Genomic DNA, 20,734 nt, shown 5'->3' with positions numbered 1-20,734 from the left:
TTTCTTAACTTCTCTTTTTTTCCTCTCACTAATATTGTACTGCTTACAAGCTGCATTCATATATACCGCTCATCTATAAAGATTGTTCCAGTCCATATGGATGGTCATATAATCTACACAGTACACATATATAGGCATGGTTTTTAAAACCGGACCAGACTGGATGGTTGGACCAGAAAAACCGGGAACCAGTTAGGTGACTGGTTTCATTTTACCTCAAAACTGTTATTTTCCTCAAAAGTGTTGATTTGGTCAGTAAACCGTTGACTCAGGCGGTTAAACCGTTCAACGGTTTGGCCGATTTTTTTTTTTTTGTAATATGGGCCCTTCGTTCAGTTGAAACGGTCGGACCATTCGACCTGAGAACCAGACCCTTGAACAGTTCGTTGTCTGAGTCGGTTTTAAAAACCTTGTATATAGGTTCTTTCATCCTAGAGCTCATTCGTGTTTCTTTCTCGTCTCTTTTTCACACATGTGCATATTTATTTTATATTAAATTATTAAAAACTTTATGGATCTTTATAGTAACCCATATTTACTCTTGAGGCTGCATTTGGTTGCAATGCAAATGCAAATATGTACACTACATATTTACCCATTTTTCGGTTCATGAATGCAAACATTGTTCACATTTTAAACCGTTTTTACATTCATCTTATTTGTTTGAAATCGGTGCAAAAGTGTGGGCCCATCATTAAATGCTCCAACTATCTTATGCTCCAATGCATTAGCTTTGGTCAAAAAGTTAATTATCAAAAGAAGATAAAATTTTATCCAAAAAATAGGTACAGTAATGTTTTCTTCTTAGAGTACAAAAGTATCTGAAAATACATTTTTGCTCTGATAACCATTACTTTTTACGTTTCAAACAAATGCTCGTAAATGCGAACCAAGTAAATGAATACCCTGGTTCAGCGTTTGTATCACAAACAAACGGAGCCTTAGGCTCAGTTTGGAAAGAGTACAAATGCAAATATGTACAGCCTAAATACATGCAAAATAATACAAAATATAAGGTTTTTCACTCTACATATTTGCATTTGTACTCCTTCCAAACTCAGCCTTAATAAATCTCTCTATTAAATCCTTATTTTCCTCTTAATTCTTTTAGACTGCATTTGTCATTCCTTATTTTAAGGACTTATCTCATTGTTACAGTTAAAAATTCAATGTTCATAACATAAGAAAGGAGATAAGTCCTTAAAATAAGGAATGTCAAAGGCAGCCTTAATCCCTTTTGGCTCTCCATAAAGCATGGTGTAAATTAGATGGATTTAGTTAGGTCATGTTAGGTTAAGGGTCAATCTAAATATGAATTTTAGCTTGGACCCAAAGTAATTTCTAAAAAGTAAAAACTCAAATTTGCCCACCAGTACATGGGGTGAACCAATCTAAACAAATCAGTGCTCCTTTCCTTGAGTTATCAAGTTTTTACTTCTATTTTTCTCATTTCCTTGCGTTATCAAGTTTTTCCCTATATTTTGCTCCTTTCCTTGGGTTCAGGTTTTTTCCTTTGTTTTTATTAATATAATTTAATGTAGATTTGTTTAATGGATTGTTCTGGTTTTATAATAAAATGTAGTAAGAAAGAACTTGGTTATTAATCCCATGCTAAACACGTTTTTTGGCTTTATAAGGTAACTCATTGCCCCAACTCAAGTCTTTGCTACAACTAATTAAATAAGGTATCAAACTGAGTCACCATTAATTGGTTTATGTACTTAGCTATATAATCAGGTGCATCGCATGGGTCACCGCTAGTATATATAAGAAGATAAAAAAATTATATTTCTTTTAAATTTAATTAACCTAGTTGATAGATGCATCATCAGTTAGTTCAAAGGAAGCTAATTGGTTGATGTGCCATGTGCTCCATGAATGATTTGGGCACGTTAGTCCATACTTTTTCTTTGAAATATGTCATTTGCAAGCAATTCAAATTGCAAGATTATTGATTGTTGGTCCTTGCACCAATTAATCATATGCAATAGCTTTATAGAAATAATATTGAAATGACTAGAAACATGTTCACCAAAAATCGAAAAGCCAAAAAATCGAACTAAAATTCTAAAATTGAATAAAAAATCAGTTATCTGAACCGATTGGTTCGATTCCGATTTGGTAATTTTAAAAAACAAAAGTACCGCGGCTTCAGATAATCAATACGAAAACATGTGGTTAACCTAACCAATTACATATGTAATTATATATATATTATATTATACTATCTATATATTATATATGAATAAATATTATAAATATCAAAAAATCAAAAAACTAAAGAACCGAATCAGTTAAAATCAAACCAATCAATTAATTAACTAATTGGTTTTGATTCACAATTTTTCAAAAACCGATGATACTGTTTTAATTTGAAAAATAAGCCCATAGTTCAATTAACCGAATCATGAACGCCCCTAAAATCCATGACGCAACAGTCCAATGCGCATTACCTACGTTTGCCTGTGCACTGTGTATACGTAGGATCTCTCTTTGCGTGGAGGCTACTAATTTTAACAAAAAGATATGCCCATAGATGTCAATAATGTCTATCTCTTTCTTATGAATATGATTGAGTTTTCAATTTATACAGGCTGAAATATTAACGGGAAAAAAAGGAACAAAAAAATAGGGTATAAGAGGAGAGAGATCTGAATAGAATGAAGAGAGAAAAAAGATAAATGAACAGAGACAGAGATTGTGTGGGGGGAGAGAAGAAAGTATATGAATTGGATTTTTCAGATGGTGGCCTGGACAAGTGGACATGAATCCAAAAACAAGTATTTACATTAATAGTGAAGATGCGTTCAGTTTAATAAAATAAAACAGAAAAGTATGTTAATCTTTGTAAGAGTAGTTCGAAGTCAAGCCCAAAATTAACGTATAGGTTGGGTATGGGCTTGACCTTGCACTAAAACCCAGGCCCTGGCCTTAGGTTTCAATATTTGGGCTACGCCAAGTTTGGCTCTAAGCCCATCCCAACCCGCCATATTCAAACCCTAGGTTACCTCAATAAAATTCTGTCAGAGAATTTGAAGAGAAAGGTAAATAAGTAATCTGTGGTGAAGCTTCATGGACTATCTCCAATTGATGGCCATATGCTGCAAGAGCAAATAAAAGTTGGAATTAGTAATAGCAAATCTGCTTTTGATGATTTACCAAACTTGCAACTGCATATGACGAACTGTAGTCTCTCCTTAGTCCTTGCATTCTCTTGAAGTTTTCGTGTACTTTTGGGCTGATTCATGAATTAGATTTTCTTATATATGATCTGTTTTACTAAGGCTGCATTTGGCATCTTTTTATATTAAGTATTTATCTCCTTTTGCTATTAAAATGTCTAAGCCAACTGAGGAAGATGAGTAAAATAGGTCTGGCACAACCTGTTTTCATCAAAACCATTATAAAAGATGGTTGTGTGATCCATACAATGTATGGGTCCCTTTGCGTCATAACTCATAGTACCTGTTTTAAAGACATCATGATACATGTAGGGATGATCATGGGCTGGGCATCCCGACTTCCTTGTGTTAATTAATAAAATGATGGTTTTTTTAATTGACTCTATAGTAAAAAATGCATAAGAATCTATGAAAATTATTATCTATATATTAACAATGGGTTCGAGTATGAGATAATCTCTTAATATAAATAACAAATCTATATATCCAAAAATATCAAATAAAAAATAAACTAAATTTACAACATAAATAATGGGTATCAAGCAAAATTAATCAGAATACTAGCCCTATTTTGTGTTCTGCCTTTAATTTATTATATTTTTTAAATCAATTCTTATACAAAATGTTCAAATAATATTTTGGCTCATTTCTCTTTCCAATAGTTCAAATCTAAAAGGCAAACTTTATCCAAATGAAATGGGGTTCATAATTAACCTTTATAATCAAACTTTCAAAATTGATTATTAATTTTAAATAAAAAACAGAAATAACTGGGTTCAGTGACCTCGTGCATAATACAGGAGTCATTCACTAGTCATAATTGATAATGGAACCCATGCTTTACTATTGGTCTAAAGCCTTGAAGGCGTTGGATCTGCACTTTTTCCCCTCCCTCTCTATTGTAAGTTTGTAATTGAAACAAGCAGCCAATTAATCACCAGTCATCCAATCGGGGTTGAGTTTGAGTGCACTGGAGCTCTTAAATTCCTCCATGAGCATGCAGCCCTATCTTTAATCTGTGCACACTGAGTGCAAAGTTCGTTAGAGCAGCCATTATAGTTTTACATTGAGAATATAAGATGGAAGTATGGAGATGTTCCCCATACAAGACTTTTCGAAACGGAGTGAAGCCGATCTCAGCCGTCACCCATCAAATTCCAAATCTAGTGACATTCTACTGGATGATAATTTCAAGGCCAAGGTTTCAGATTTTGGGTTGGCCAAAATAGGTCAGATTACGACAAGCCTGTAACAAAGTGAAACATAACCATTAGTATGCTGTGAACGAGATAGAGAGTCCGAATCAACCACACTTGAGTTGTTTCCAATGGTTGAGCAGTTACGTTCAATGTCATTACTCAACTATTATTCCTAGAGAGTGTTTTCAACCACTAGATGCGCTTCACTTGTTGCAGGTTCAAAGGTTGAAGATGATGAATATTGCTTTGTATTTTATCATTAAAACAAAACTTGTTAAGGGTAAATGAGGCATTTTAAAAATAAATGCATTTTGGAGCCAAAAAATAATACTTCCGTTTTAAAAGGAAGGAAACTGTATACATATTTTTTTAAAACAACAGAAAGAGTGTTTTTTTCTTTTTTTTTACGATTAAAACATAAGAGAGGTTTATATGATTATCAGAAAACTTAGTGGAGGTTTATATGATTATCACAAACCTCTTATCGGACCCATTTTACAGATCAAATGGATTTTTTTTTTCAAATGATGATTTTTTTGTTATTTTGGATTTTAAGAAAATTAAATCTGAAAATAAAACCGGATGATGGTTTAAACGGTTCAACACTTCGACCATTCTGATGAATGCGGAGATTGAAAACATTGGGACAATGATATAATTGCTCTAGCTGAATGTTTTATTTGTTCTACGGAAACAATTATGAGGTTGTAAAAGACATGGGTCTTGTATATTTAACTGCTGGTGTGGAATCTTACTATTGATTCCACCTCATGTTCTGAATGTACCATTGTAAGTGTTGTGAGATGAGGTGTAAGGATCAATTTCGTGTGAAGAAAATCAGATTTCATCACTGTTCTTCTTTTATCAATTATTGATGATCCACGGTTTTCAGAGCTTAAAAAATGATAAAAAGAATTAAAAAAAAAAAAAGAAAGAAAAATCAAATTGGTTATCTCATCAACTGGCTGTATTATTTTCGGTAGCCAACCAGAGCTCCTTTTTTTTTTTTTTGTGAAGAACCAATCAGAGCTTATTGGTCGGTATATGTTTTGATCGATCATATCTCATGGCAGATAAGTTTTCAAGTGGGTCCTGCCTATTTATTATTCTTTTCTTCTTCTTTTTAACTTTTAATAATTGCAGGCCATTAGATCGGACCGCCTGTCCATCTCACGTGATCAAGTAGCGACAGAATCGATAATTATACATTTCATTTTATATTTTTTTCTTTTTGATATTTTACTTTATCCTAGTCTAATATTATCACTTATGAGTCAAAAAGATGAAGTGCCTCGAACATTGTTCCATGGCGAAAATGCAAAAATCAGAACGAAGGATCCCGCAGTATTGTTAGGTTTTATGGGTGGTGTGGTACTGCCATGTCGTGCACCATGCTCTATGCATTGTCTCACGATATTTAGCGGGCGTTAAATTGGTCAAATGGATAATTGATTTTATAATTGATGAAAGATAATTTAGCATGATGTGATGACATATGAAGGAATGTAATGATGCCGTTATATCTTAATGAAGTTTGGGTAGTTCAGCTACATGCACTGATTTGGTAAGGTGCCACATAATTTCTTTTTAGAAATAAGTCAACTGTTTCTGATCTCTTTGCGATCATGTCATATATCAACAGATTTTATATTCTTTCTGCTCGATTTGTATGGAATTGGATAAACTTTATTAGTTTACACGGAGTCTATATTTGGATGCGAAACAAATTCCGAACTAGATGGGTCAATGATCTTAGACATGCATCGTGAGACCCACGGCAGCTCACCTATATAAAGGCTTCGTCTCCAATCTTACAAGATATGCACGATTTAGCTCTCAAATTCCCTTACAATTAAGTTATCAACTCTCTCAAATCTCCACATCACTAACTTAAGTATCAGAGTACTCACACCGGGTAAAGCACTCAGACACTTTGACAACCATGTTTTACAATTCGACTAGGTTGCATCACTAACTCAACATCTAAGCTGTCCTCTAAGAGGGAGCTACCAAATCATGCTATATCAATAATTGCATATCATTATATTAGGTGTTACACTAAGTTAGGGTATGACTATGATATATAGAAAAGATATGATACCCAAAAAACAAGTGACCAATAAACTGGAATCATAAATCTGGTAGCGAATCAATTGTTATTTATCAAAATTCATGGAGCATTACAACACATAAGGCATCAACTAGATTTTTTATGTTCTCATACAAATCTCCTCTTCTCATTGCAGAAGGACAACCGTGCATGGCAAGATCACCAACAACAGCTGAGCTTTGGGCAATAGTAAGAGACTTATGTAAATTTTTTTGTATGGGTTACATAGTAGGTTTTTTTTACTATCAGATGCAAAAGAAGTTTTTTTGAAGATAAGAGGAACTGGAAAATACATCACCTAGGATTTTCAAGCACTGTATGACCATATTCTTGAATTATTATTACTTTTTGAAAATGTAAAATTGCTCTATGTAAACGGGAAAGTAGTTAAGCTAGCTCATGAACTTGCAAAGAGAGCTAGGCTTAAAAATATTTATGTAAATAGTACTCATCCTCCTATGTACTTGCATGTTTTTTAGATGATTGTAAAATGGGGATTCAAATGTATCCATGATGTTTTTTAATGGATCCTTTTACTAAGAAAAAAAACTTTTTTCATACCATATCTTTATATAGATAATTAATGAGTCCGAAAATATTACTCACACCAATGATCAACCTCACAATGCATTTCAGCCGTACATTGAGAGCATCTCCCATACTTTGTATTATTATTCATCACTGTAGGGAGATGTTCCCAATGCACGGTGGGATGGGGTTATAAGTTAAGTATGAATTGCGTTCTATGAGGAACAAATCCCGATTCATACCCTTCTACAAGGTCCTTTCTTTACCTTAGTTATGTGTAATGTACAAGAATGCCGAAACCTCAATTACTTGAACAAGTAGTAAAGTTGGTACATTGGGTGATTTGTCCGATCTATGTACCATTGCCTTTGAAAAAAAGTTGTGTAAATATCAAAATTATTTTATGATGTCAAGTTGTATTTTTCATATAAAAAATAGTGGCCCTTATTTGGGATCCCATTTATGTAAAAAAGGCGCGTTTAGAAGCAATGTAAAACATGGCAAATTGTTTGAAAATGTGAATCATTAAACGTGTTTATCAATATAGTTTTTACATCGATTATCTATGTAAAACTCCACTCCATCCAAATGTCTATAAATTTGAATCGGACTAGAATTTTACATCAATATTGATTTACACTCTAAACAAACATTGACAAAACTAAACCGATGGTGAAGTTTTACACTAATGAGGTTTTACACCTCTTCCAAACCAGCCTAAATGAAAACCAATAGGACCTTAGCGGTGGTAGCATTACAGGAGACCAAATCTGCTCCTTACACTAACCTCATAGACACATCTCACCATGTATATGAACATTTTCCATACTTTGTTATTATGGATTTTGAATTATGCTGCAACTTTATAAATATTCAAAAGTTCAAAAACCCACATCCTATGCATCCATATTCACCCATGAATTAGTATAAATTCCAAGCTGTCATCCACCCCAACTATACTTTAGGCCTATGAAATTTGACCTTGGGCTGAAAGGTCATTCTCCCTTGTTATTATTGATGGGTGATGCTCCTAATATACGGTGGGATGTACCTGTGAGATCGGTATGAGGTTCGCTCTTAAGACGAACAGATCCCAATTTGCATAACCCCTCTCCCCTATAACGCATATAACCCACTAATCTCCCAATAACAGAATCTGCTCCTGACAAATGGGCGCCTCACAGGTACATCCACCGTGTATTGAAAACACCTCTATGAATGCATCTGAGGCACTTGTAAGGCCGCAGGTGTGAGGAGCAGATCCGATCTCAGTAGAGAATAGAAATAAGTAATGCTTGGAGCCTTGGACCATGGTTTTTGGGTGGGGTCCCTTCTCCCTTGCATCTAAGCGATCAGATATTCCTCCTTAGCTTTCACAAGCCACAACACAGAACACAAGTCCCTAGGAATCTGTGAATGGCTAAGATGTTAGAAACAAGGCCAGGGAGAGGGACCCCTGGCGCCAAACCCACTTCATTTTTATACCTATAAATAGTTAAATACAGAGGCAGTTGATGAAGAGGAGTTGTACCAATTGGACACAGAACACAAGTCCCTAGGAATGTGTGAATGGCTAAGATGTTACAAACAAGGCCAGGGAGAGGGACCCCTGACGCCAAGCCCACTTCATTTTTATACCTATAAATAGTCAAATACACAGGCAGTTGATGAAGAGGAGTTGTACCAATTGGATGAACCCTGTATCAGACCGCTGAGTCCCGGCCCCGCGTCCGTTTGTTTTCTTTCTTTCCATCAGATACTCTCATTCCCTCTGCTTCTGCTATTTTGACAAGTGAAGTAGGACTGTAGGAGGACAAGGAGCATGGCGAATAACATCGTCTACATTTCTCTTCTGATCCTCTCGTTTTCTGCAATTTCTATCACCATCGCTATTCGGGTGGCACCTCTCCTCCTCGAAAATTACGAAATACCCACTTTGAGAGCTAACCTCTACGATACTTCTAATTATGGAAAACTGCAGCTCAACAACGGATTGGCTCGAACGCCTCAGATGGGGTAACCCTTTTCTTCTCCCTGTTGTTCTGTTTTTTTTTTTTTTCTTTTTTTTCTTTTTTCCCACCCCTTCTGGGACCTTTCTTCTGATTTTAGGTGAAGAAAATTTTCTCAATTTGTGTTTTCGCAACACCTAATATGTTGCAATTTTTTGGGGTTTAGTATATTCTTGGACAGTAGTAAGAATCCAGAAATAAATAAATAGTTTACCGAAAAATAAATAAATACGTTTCTCTTTCTTTTAATTTCTTTTAGAGCAATTGGCTTCTTAATTTCAAACTGTTACTACTAGAATGCCATGCAATTCATGGGCATAAATTTTGTGATACTGCTTTTGTCTCAGATGCTTTCGTTTTTGCTGTTTTGGTTTTCTTCCGTTTTAGTTAAATTGTTACTTTTATGTGGGTGCAGATGGAATAGCTGGAATTTCTTTGCCTGTAATATCAATGAAACTGTTATTAAGGAAACAGGTCTGATATCTGCCTTCTTCTATGTTTCCCTTTACTTGGTTCTTAACTTCTTAAGTTCTTATCTCAGTATCTGGGAAATTTGCAGAATGATAGTGGCCTTAGTTTTTGTCTCGTCACCTGGGCGCTTAGGCAACAGTTTCCTCCAGGTGACCGCGGTGCCTGTACATGCAGTATATATATCTTAGTTGCTTGTAAATCAGAAAATAATGCCTCTTCATAATTTGTACGCACTATCAGATTATGCTTTATTGCCTTTGAGTATTGGTTGGACGCCTCGCCTGAAGGCCCTGAACTTATGGCTTATATGAGAAAGACACCCGTTTAGGGCCTTTAGGTTAGGCGACTGGGCTCTGCCTAGGCAATAACAAATAAAGACCACAAGTGTCTTATTGTGTTTTCTCGTCAACAAGGAAAGAGAAAGAAGAGAATGGTTAAGAGTTTTCTTTTTCTACAGTTCCTCTCTCTCCCACACACACATACACAGGCATTAAGGGGGGCCTTCGCAATGCATAGACCTCTAAACCAACCTCTGAACGCTGAACACCCAATAATTTCATTTCCCGTCACCCCACCTCTATGCGGTCACAGGTGTGGTTATTACCTTTTGGATACTTTTACCCCTAACGAAACATAAAATTTCTATTCCAAAATCCATCATGTTTTAAAATCTATTTAAAGTAATAAAATGCTAAATTATTAATAAATCTATAATTTACAAATAATAATTGCAAATTAATAAATTTATAATAAAACAATCATAAAGTATATTGCTCAAATTTTAACACATATTTAATAATTATAAAATAATAAGGAGGTACATAATAATTATTAAAATTTATTTAAAATAATGAAAATTTGTTAAAAATATTCATAAATGTATCCTTTATTAAATAATAATTAAAAAAGTGTATTACATATTTAATAATAAATAATTTTAGAAACATGTAAAATGCATTACTAGAAAAGCAATATTTAATAATTGTAATATAAAAACAAGGGAATTTAAATTTATTTAAAAAAAGAAAAATGTTAAAATCATTAATAATCTATAACTTATAAAATAATATTTGAAGATAATACAATAATTACTATTTTAAAAATATGTAAAATAGATTACTCAAAAAGTGGTAGATATTAAATAATTGTAAAATAATAACAAAGGCATTTAAAATTGTTAAAATTTATTTAAGATGCTAAAACATAACAAAATATTAATTAATTAAAAAATTGAAAACAATACATTAATTAAATAAATTATTTATCATAGACATTTCTGAATGGTTAACAAATTCAAAATAACCAAACAAGTTTATCTACAGGGGTAAAATTGTGAATAGACATTTCTCAAAGGTTACAACATTCAAATTACCTAACAACTTCTCTGCATTCAGAGATCTAGAAAGCAGAAAAGTTAATTTTTACTGCTCAAAGCTCAAACTGTTCTCAGACTTCTTTTCCTTCAGAGTTTGGGGTTCATAGTTGCTAAATGCCACCCAAGTAGAAAAAGGGTTCTGCCCCTTGTTCTTTTTCCCTTTGTGTTACTCTTTCTGTTGAAAACTTTTATTATAAAACTATAGCCTTCTTTAGTTGCTAATAATTTTTTGACGTACACTTGCTCTATTAAATACTTATTGTGTTATAATTCTGTGTTTAAAATATTAAGATAGGCTGATTTAAAATGTTATTGTCTTCTAGATTCAATGGTTCATTGTGCTTTGAAAGGAAAACTAATGTTATTAGTAAAGGGGATTGCTATTTTGCAATTTATATGCATGTTGATTGGTATGTAAACTATAGAACTAACCTAGAAATTAGTTTTTTCTTTGTAAAATTCTACGTTGCCTTGGCAACTTGACAAGTAGTTTCTGCAGTGTAGCCCAGAATCACCTAGATGCCATCACAACCATGATGGCACATAACTGACTAGATGTCTTGTAACAAAGTCCTTTTCCTAGAATTCTTTGTTAAGTACCTAATGATGCTACACATTCCATCCAGTGCAACTAACAAGGAAGATTTAGAAACCGACTTACCAATCAAAAAGATACGTATAAAGTATAAACTGACTTACAATTGCTATTACAAAAAAAATAAATAAAATAGAGAGAAAAAAAAAGTCTTGGTGTGTTACAATTACTTCTCAACAAGAAATCATCTTGTTGTGTCAATCTTCACATTAGGATCCATAGTGTCAAAAAAGTTAGATACCGGCATACTTACAGAAAAAAGCTCATAACATTCATCATCCCTCATGGTCACCCAGTGTGATTATTATGTCATCCAAATTTATTGCAAATACACTAACCTATAATTGGCAAGTAAACACCAAAGGATCGTAATAAACCATGTTGAACCCATATACCAAAAGAATATCAGTAAACTTATTAATAATCTAAGAGTTAGTGTGTTGTTTTGAACCAATAATAATCTTTTTGTGACCATTAAGCAGAATATTCCATGTAATCCTGGTCAAGAATACCATGTGAAAATACATTCTTAATGGCAATTGATCAGTGATGACTGTTTTAGACTTAAAAGTTCAAAAATTAATCGGAATTCATAGTATATGATGGCTATTCAACTTATGAATCTTAAAAAAACAATATTTGAGTATCGATCACATAATTGATTATTTTTTCTGCTGCCCCCTCTGGCCCTCTTGTTATTTGATCAAGTTCCATCACAATTTCAATGTTTTTTGTCCTTCTGGCAGCTGATGCACTCATCTATACCGGTTTGGCTGAATTAGGTTATATTTATGTCAATATAGGTAATTCTTTTTATTACCAATGTGCTCCAGTCAATACAATTTCATCTCTTGTTTGTCTTATACTGATTCATAATCTCTGGTGGCAGATGATTGTTGGTCTTCTCCTACAAGAAATCTGCAGGTTAAGTCAAAGCCTTTTATTTTCACATTATTTTTGAACAAGTCTTAGTAATTGGATAAATGATGATAGATTATGAATTTATGCTCTAAGAGAAGAGCGTGTTTTCAATTTAAAACAGTTCAAATAAGGTTGCCTTTACTTAATTATCTTTTTTTATTATTTTCATTTTTCAAATGAAAAAGCTAGGGTTATACTTTACTGTATATATGTAGAAAAGGATACAAAGCTACATTTTTTTTTTAAAACATTGAGGGCCAATGTGGAAATTTATCTTCCACCAGAAGCAACTTTTTGTCCACCTTTTAGTAGAACTTTATTCAAGTTATATTAGCATTTGAAAGTTTTAATTTCTTAGCTTAACAAGTGTCTACAAAAAAGGAGTTCTTTCTGAGCACATGGCAAGGATTTTAGGGCAGAAATTTACCCCTTGAATGTAGGGTGGATTGGGAATCTAACCATCTTTCTGCACCAAAGATTTTTAGCTTAAACACGCAAGAAGAGGTATAATTATACTTCATCATAAAAAAATAAAAAAATAAAATAAAATAACAAGGTAAAGTGGAAACATAATAAGGTATTATGTTGGTAACTTACACAATGTAGTTCTGGTTCTTGCCGTATCCCTCTCCAAAAAAAGGAAAAAATGGTAAGAAAACTAAAAGGAAAAACCCCACCCCACTTTCTAACAGAACAACTTCACTAAGAATTCTATTTTTACTGCTATGCTCCCTACAACACAAATCTTCCAAGGGAAGTCCTTTTGCTGCTTATGGAAGAAACAAAGAACTTTTTTTCTATTATTTTCTTTCAGAGTTTCTTATGATAAGTATTTATTTGTTCAGGGAAATTTGGCTCCTGATCCAGAAACCTTTCCATCAGGTATTAAAGCTCTTGCTGATTATATACATGAGAAGGGCCTCAAGCTTGGTATTTATTCTGATGCTGGGTAAGACAAGTCTCATATTTTTGGGTTAGAGCCTTATATCAAGTGAATATCCCAATAACAATATGAATTGATCATTGTAATTCATTCTTGGATTCTATTACCAATTCAATCTGATAGGGCCTTTACTTGTCAAGTTCGTCCTGGATCCCTTTTCCACGAAAGGGCTGATGCGGAACTATTTGCATCTTGGGTAAGAGTTCTTGTATTTTTCAAAAATAGGAAATGGAACTTATATTTATCTATGTACAAAGTAAATATTTGGAATGGAAGGTCTAAATTTTCAATCAAATCATATAATCTTAGATGAAAATCTCAGATATCAGTTTATTAAATTCTTCTTCATTTACATCACTTCTTTTTTCCAATTTATATTTGGTACTTATGTCAATCAGGATGTGGACTATTTGAAGTATGACAACTGTTACAATCTAGGGATCAAACCAGAGGAACGGTTTGCCCTCACCTTGGCTATCTTTAAATAAAATTTCTAGAAACAATAAGTTGTCCTGAAATTGATTCAGTTTGCATTCATAATTTCCAGATATCCACCAATGCATGAAGCTCTAAATGCAACCGGTCACACAATTTTCTACTCGCTCTGTGAATGGTAATTAAGATTATTTATTTATTTTTTACAGTTCAAAGTTGTTCAGTGGATCTTAAGAGCTTTTATGTTTTCATTCTATGTAGGGGCGTTGATGACCCTGCCTTATGGGCAGGTGGAGTTGGAAATAGTTGGCGAACAACTGATGACATCAATGACTCATGGGCAAGGTTAGAAATTTGGGATCTATGTTTACATGGTTACCACATGAAAATGTAGCCCTCTTTCCAATCAATGGTTGATGGTTCACATTGGCAGTAACCTCATGCATAAAAGTCCTGATTAGAGTGGCTGTTGTTTCTGATAACATGCAATATCTTGTCTAACATGACTATAAATTTCCTTCTAGAAGGATATAATCTATTAGATCTTTGGCATCATTTCATTCTAATCTTCTGTGAGAAAACTTAAGTACATGGCATGCCAAATTAAAAGTCCAAATGGAAGAGGACCTACAGATGAAGTTGGAGTTGAATATTTGAGTGTTTCCCCTCCCTGAAAAAAGAGTGGAGAAAACTTAGAACAAGAACAGTCAAAATTGGGGAATTAAAAAGAAATCTAGAATTTCATAAATCTCAGAAGCATACATTTGGGTATCATGTCATTATTTAATTAACTTGATTTTTTTGTCATACTGATCATATTTCAATGTTTTTATACTGGCAAGTATGACCACTACTGCTGATCTTAATGACAAGTGGGCTACATATGCTGGACCTGGTGGATGGAATGGTAATAGAAATATTCATATTACAAGTGTCAATTCTATGAGTGCTGGTGGATGTCTTCTTTTCTTATCAGCTCCCTAATACATCCTATGCCTTTTTGGACCAGACCCAGACATGTTAGAAGTTGGCAATGGAGGCATGACTTTCCAGGAGTATCGTGCACATTTCAATATCTGGGCATTAATGAAGGTGCTCTCCTTCAACTCTTGTGGTTTACATCTTTTATTTGGAAAATTACTTGAGAGTATCTGGGCATTAATGAAGCTATCCATTTTGCTTTAATGATCTTCTCAAGAGTATCCCAAGTAGATATAACTCAGCCATTTTGGTAGTATCAGTCTTTCATAATAGAATTGGATAGCAAAAGGCTAAATTTGACAGTTGAAACTATGACCTTCAATGTTGGTCTCTCAGATTAAACATAAAACTAATCTCTATTAATTTACAGTCTAAGTACCACTATGTTTAATTGTGGCTGCATTTGAACATGGGTAGGTGGGGTTCTGCACAGAATGTAACAATCTTTAGAAACTATTTGAGTGTACAGGCACCTCTTTTGATAGGTTGCGATGTAAGAAACATGACTGCAGAAACATTGGAGATTCTAAGCAATAAGGAGGTCATTGCTATAAATCAAGGTACTCTATTGTCAAATGTAATGTTTTATTGTTATTATGTATAAGCAGTGGTTTTTGTGTTTGTGCGCACCTGTTTGCTTCACCTGAATAATGGATTTTTCTTATCTCCATTATCTTGGTTGGTTGTCTTCTTTTATGGCATATTCTCAAGGTGCAATATGCAACCATCTTCTTTTATTTATGTTAAATGTTCCAGTATGCACTGCAAGTACAGTTGATCAAGAATTCAATTTTTGTTTCCTTGCAGACTCGCTTGGGGTTCAAGGACGGAAGGTATACGCTGAAGGAAAGGACAACTGCCGACAGGTCCATCCCTCCCATTTCTTAATATTTATGACCTAGTGGTAATACTTCCAAAGCTTACAACAAAAACACAAATAACATAGTTAAGTCTCTAATAAATCATATTTCTGTCAGATTTATCAAATCTGAGACCAATCATACATTTTTACCTATTTTATGTAATAAAAATCATTTTTTTATTACCAAATCAAAAGTGTTTATTTTCATGGTATCATAATGGTGTATTAGGTGCTTTAAAGCCATAAGGATGAGTATGGTAGGAATTTGCCTGTTATTGACATTATCAAATTGTTAAATTTTGCAACATCCTTAAAGGGCATCTTGTTAACCTTCCAATCACAAAAATGGTAAGGTGAAAAGAACTTGATGCAGACATGGAAACAGAGGAACAATCAATGGAGGAAGAAATCAGTTTTCTCCCTATTCCTTATCAAGTGGCAATTTGTGGGTGCTTATAATTTTGGCCAATTTGAGTCTTCTAATGGTTATTTATAGTTTCTTGGTGTTTTAAGAATATATCTAATCATTTTTTATTGGTAAGAATACATTTGGTCATTTTAAGAGTAAACTTTAGTTTATAGAGTTTACCAATAAAAAATTAGTTAAGTCTTGTTAAATAGTTTTTGAGTGAGCAATGGTTCATTTAATGATAGGGTGTTTGTCTAGGAGAGGATTTGGGTTTCCTATTTCTTTGGGTCAATATTGGAATTGTTTTTCAATTGTTTGGCTTTAGTAGGATTAGTAGTAACTAGTAAGCAGTTAAAAGCTTTTCGAGTTAAAATCCTATTTGAGTATATAACAACTCGGTGGGCAAACCTTCCTACTGGTACCATTAAGGAGTCTAACTCCTGATTTGGGTAGTCTGACATGAGTATACTCGGGGGTGCATGCCAACTCGAGAGTCCAACAAAGATATGATGTCTTCATGCAACATTAACATTCAGACATTCTTTCAGCTTGTATCAGAGATATTTTTTATGCCATGTCATGACCCAGAAATAGTCCTCTGGCTGTAGGTTTGGGCAGGTCCTCTTTCTGGAAACAGGTTGGTAGTTGCCTTTTGGAACCGCTGTTCAAAAGCTGTTACCATCACAGCCAAATGGGAAGTTTTGGGCCTCCATCCAACCATCAAAGTTTCTGTAAGAGATATATGGAAGGTGAGATGGCATGTAAAGAAATTTTACACAAACGAATTAATAGTTTTAAGTATCACCTACATTCATGGTCACATTACAGGGACACGGGAAGAAATGTTGTATGCACGTTTATATAGTTATACAAGTTTATATGGGATTTATGATTCAACCGCATTGCCCACAGTAAAATATAAGAAAAAGGGAAATATGTTGGACAGGGAACTGGATGAACTCATCATGAAAAAGTTCAGTTTGCATATCTACCAGGAAGAAAAACAAGATTAAACAACCCTGCAGCATATCAGTGATAAGAGTCTGTACCTGTGGCTTTGGCCAGAGATATCTTCTGTTCAGAACCCATGTAACCCTTGTAGGTGGTCAGATGAGGCTGGACCATTGCCATGCATACAACTTTCAGCCTTGATATAAATTCTTTTTAAATCTAAAAGGCTCAATGATTGTGCTTTTTTAATAAATTTCATACTCATCATGTATATATTCACTTGCCAGCATGAAGATGTAGCAGAAGTCGCACTGACATCATTCAGCACTCGAGTCGATTCTCATGATTGTAAGATGTATGTCTTCACTCCCCAAATATTGTCTTATGTTGCGGCTTAGTCATATACCATCAGATGGCTTCATGTATTTGGTCTACTTTAGATACTGGCCTATCCACAAAGAAGGACCAGGCTTTATGTACAAAATTATAAATGTATTAAGTATTATATCCTGTACGTGTATTACCTAGACTGAAATTTATCTCATATATGTGTGCATATAGTTTTTGGTGTGAAATCTGCATTTGAGTTTGCCAAAATTATTGATCCTTTTATTTCTGGATGTCTAGAAGTGGAGAGAGGAATTTTAAGTGAAAGTGAGTACATGCAGGATACGTTTTGCCATCAAATTATGCAACTAAGAATGATTTACTTGGTTTCCTCCTGCTGCACAAACCATGGGCCCGGCCGCTAAGGTCTTTTGCCCCTTCATGAAGTAGAACGGTATGCCTTGTATTTTCTAAACAAGGCTCCGTTTGGAAAGAGTACAGATGCGAATATGTACAGTAGAAAGAACTACAAATATGCAAGGTTCATGAAATGTCAGCATTTGTATTTGTATTTACACTCGTCCCAACCCAAATGGATGGTGGAACAAAAATAAAAATAGACACATGCGGGTATTCGTCAAACAGAAACTGCCACGTTAAAAAACCTTTAATTCACATAAGGAGTAAAGGACAGCACTTAAATGGTTTGGGAGCCATTTTGTTAAGGGCTGAATTGAATATGGCCTATGCTCTCTTTTTGGAATTTCGAATGCAAATATCTACAGTACAATACATACAAAATAATATAAAATATAAGGCTTTGTACTTTACACACATTTGTATTTGTACTCCTTTCGAACTGAATTATAAATACAAATATGTAAAGAGCAAAACCTTATAATTTTGTATTGTTTTCTATGTATTTATATTTGTACTCTTTCTAAACTGAGCTGAACGAAAGAATAATAATGCAAATATGTAGAATGCAAAATATTGTATTTTGTTGAAATACAAATATGTATAATATAAATATATACACAACAATATAAGGAAAATCTAGATGGTCATTGATTAGTTGTAAGTTTTTTTAGTTTTTTGGTGTCATAATCATAAACTAACTCAATAATACAAAATATAAAATCTTACATTGTATATGTTTGTATTTGTACTCATTCCAAATTGAGACTTAGTTTTAGCCTTTTAGGGTAAGGAGATGTTGAAGGTATTAAAGTAAACATCTCTGTTTTGAGTCATGACTTTCTCCTTTTGCGGGTATTTTATTAATATATTGAACAAAGTTGATTAGGCTTGGTTTGAAAAGAGTACAAATGCAAATATATACAGTATAAATACCTAAAAAATAATACAAAATATAAGGTTTTGCACTTTATATATTTGCATTTGTACTCTTTCCAAAACTCAGCCTTAAGGATAAATATGATATTAAAAAAAAAAAAAATCAATGCATAGCATTAACCTTTTCCATCAAAATACACTTTTGTTTTAAGGGTTAAATACTTAAATACCATATGGTTTAACAAATGGATATAAAGTACCTTCAAGTTTTCTAAGAATGGACAAAATCTCCTCCTCCCCACACACACACACCCCAGGTCGTTATAATGTGTTCATATGTGATGTCATGTGACTTATTAGAGGTATAAAATGGCCTGTGCTGGTCCAGCACAGCATGGCCTGTGTATGGCTCGTGCAAAGTGCAGGTTGAGTTGTGCTGACCCACGGGCCATCCCAAGCTGTGCCTCCCTCCCCTAGGATATTTTGGGGGGTCAGCCCGACTAGGAATGGCAACAACTCAATCCTTGTCCCCAACCCCGATTCTAAAATTAATCCCATCCTTGTCCCCAATCCTCGTCAGGGATAAAATTTATCCTCCATCCCCAATCCCTGATGGCGATGGATTCCTCATGGGGACCCAAATCCCCAAAATGTTTTCAGATAACAATTTTCTTTAAAATAAATTTACCTAAAATAAATAAAAATTTTAAATTATAAATATTGTTTTTAAATATGTTTATATATAATATAAATAATATAATAGTATATTTAATATAAATAACATTTAATATATATAATCAAGGTCGGAGCTAGGCGAGGACCTTAATCCCCATCCCCGACCCAACCCCGACTGAGAATTCCTATTAATTCTTGTCCCCACGCTACCTAAACAATCCCCATCCCCAACCCCATTGGGTTGGAGAAGTTGGGGATGGGGAAAATTGCCATCCCTAAGCCCAACATGGCTTGAGCTCCACGCGGGCCCGTGCTGTGCCACGGGCCAGGCTAGTTGTGGGTCGAGCCTTAGGCTAGGTCGGGCCGTGGACTAGGCCAAAGCTATTTATTTTAAAAAAATCTTATATAAATTTTGATGTATACAATTATTTATACAATAATTAAATAAAACAGTATAATAAAATTGAAAACAACTATTTATTTTATCAATATTGTATATATTATATTATTATAATTTTTTATAATATATATATATATAATATTATATATAATATATAAATAAATATATATATATATATATATATATATATATATATATAATATAAAATATATATGGGCTGTATTGGGCCATGCGGGCCCCCGATTTGCACCTCTAATTTTTTAAATTCCAAAATTACCCATTTTGTGGTCAAATTTGCCCTTCATTATTCTTTAAATTTTCAAAATAAAATCCAACAATAATGTCTTCTCAAAACCTTAGATGAAACTGGGATTAAAAATATACCCTAATGAAATGGGGAGGAAGTCAAGTGTCGGTTAGGTTTGTGTTCAAAATTCAAAAATCAAAACCTTAATGCAAGGAGGGAAAATAGCAGAGACTCAGCGACAACCCTAATGCACGAAACCAGAGATCTTCAAGGCTTAGAACCATAACTAGATTGCTAAGATTCGATTCAAAAGAAACGCAAAAGGAAAAAAGAGAGTGAATAGAGATCTCAGTCCAAGAACCCAAAATTCAGGACTGAATTCGAAGCGGATCACATCATCAACGAGACAGAATGAAAGCGGAAAAGAAAAGATACCCTTGGATAATAAACACAAAGTCCAAGTTTTTCAGACATGAGACACCCCGGCAAAAGCCACTAGAAAACCAAAGATCGGTACGCATCCAAAAATCCACGAAAAAAGAAAACTAAAGCAAAACCCAAGACATTCACGACCCCAAAAATCCAACCCACACCAAAGACCAAAAACCAAATTCTGAGAAAGTCCCCAGTTGAAAAAACCAGGCCCTGAAACTCAAATCCAGAAAGCAACCCAGATCTAGAAAAGAAATTCAAAAATCCCCCAAACCCTTCAAACACTGCAGCATAGTGAGACACAGATGGCAATGCAAACCTACAGTCACTTTTTAGTTAATCGTAGCTTGTTCTCAGCTTCTCCTTCTCCCCCTCTTCAGACATAG

General features: G+C 34.0%; 1 protein-coding gene across 3 annotated transcripts; it reads left to right on the top strand.

Annotated features, from left to right (window-relative positions):
* Window positions 1–8,177: 8,177 nt before the first annotated feature.
* On the top strand, window positions 8,178–17,568 carry LOC148868051 (alpha-galactosidase 3-like). 3 transcript variants are annotated; one of them, XM_088971297.1, is made up of 16 exons: window positions 8,678–9,035; window positions 9,444–9,502; window positions 9,588–9,648; window positions 12,216–12,272; window positions 12,359–12,393; window positions 13,236–13,339; window positions 13,457–13,529; window positions 13,732–13,790; window positions 13,881–13,946; window positions 14,030–14,113; window positions 14,611–14,675; window positions 14,778–14,860; window positions 15,219–15,309; window positions 15,557–15,615; window positions 16,629–16,769; window positions 17,259–17,568. In XM_088971297.1, exons 1-16 carry the CDS (start codon window positions 8,987–8,989, stop codon window positions 17,367–17,369), a joined length of 1,197 nt encoding a protein of 398 aa, XP_088827423.1. In that variant the 5' UTR covers window positions 8,678–8,986; the 3' UTR covers window positions 17,370–17,568. The 3 variants fall into 3 exon arrangements, with proteins under 3 accessions (XP_088827422.1, XP_088827424.1, XP_088827423.1); XM_088971296.1 differs by lacking the exon at window positions 9,588–9,648 and having other exon boundaries at window positions 8,178–9,035; XM_088971298.1 differs by lacking the exons at window positions 9,588–9,648; window positions 16,629–16,769 and having other exon boundaries at window positions 8,617–9,035.
* Window positions 17,569–20,734: the final 3,166 nt, after the last annotated feature.

This window comes from Nelumbo lutea, chromosome 2, assembly GCF_056320005.1.
Source record: "Nelumbo lutea isolate HS-2025 chromosome 2, American lotus-T2T, whole genome shotgun sequence".
NCBI lineage: Eukaryota > Viridiplantae > Streptophyta > Magnoliopsida > Proteales > Nelumbonaceae > Nelumbo > Nelumbo lutea.
Note: the sequence above shows the minus strand (reverse complement) of the source record. Positions and strands in the feature narration are given on the sequence as shown.

Coding starts and splice junctions, on each gene's coding strand:
- LOC148868051 (XM_088971296.1), top strand. CDS start 8,842: ATGGCGAATAACATCGTCTACATTTCTCTTCTGATCCTCTCGTTTTCT. Junction 15,310..15,556: donor GGTCATTGCTATAAATCAAG/GTACTCTATTGT, acceptor GTTTCCTTGCAG/ACTCGCTTGGGGTTCAAGGA. Junction 16,770..17,258: donor CTGTAAGAGATATATGGAAG/GTGAGATGGCAT, acceptor TTCACTTGCCAG/CATGAAGATGTAGCAGAAGT.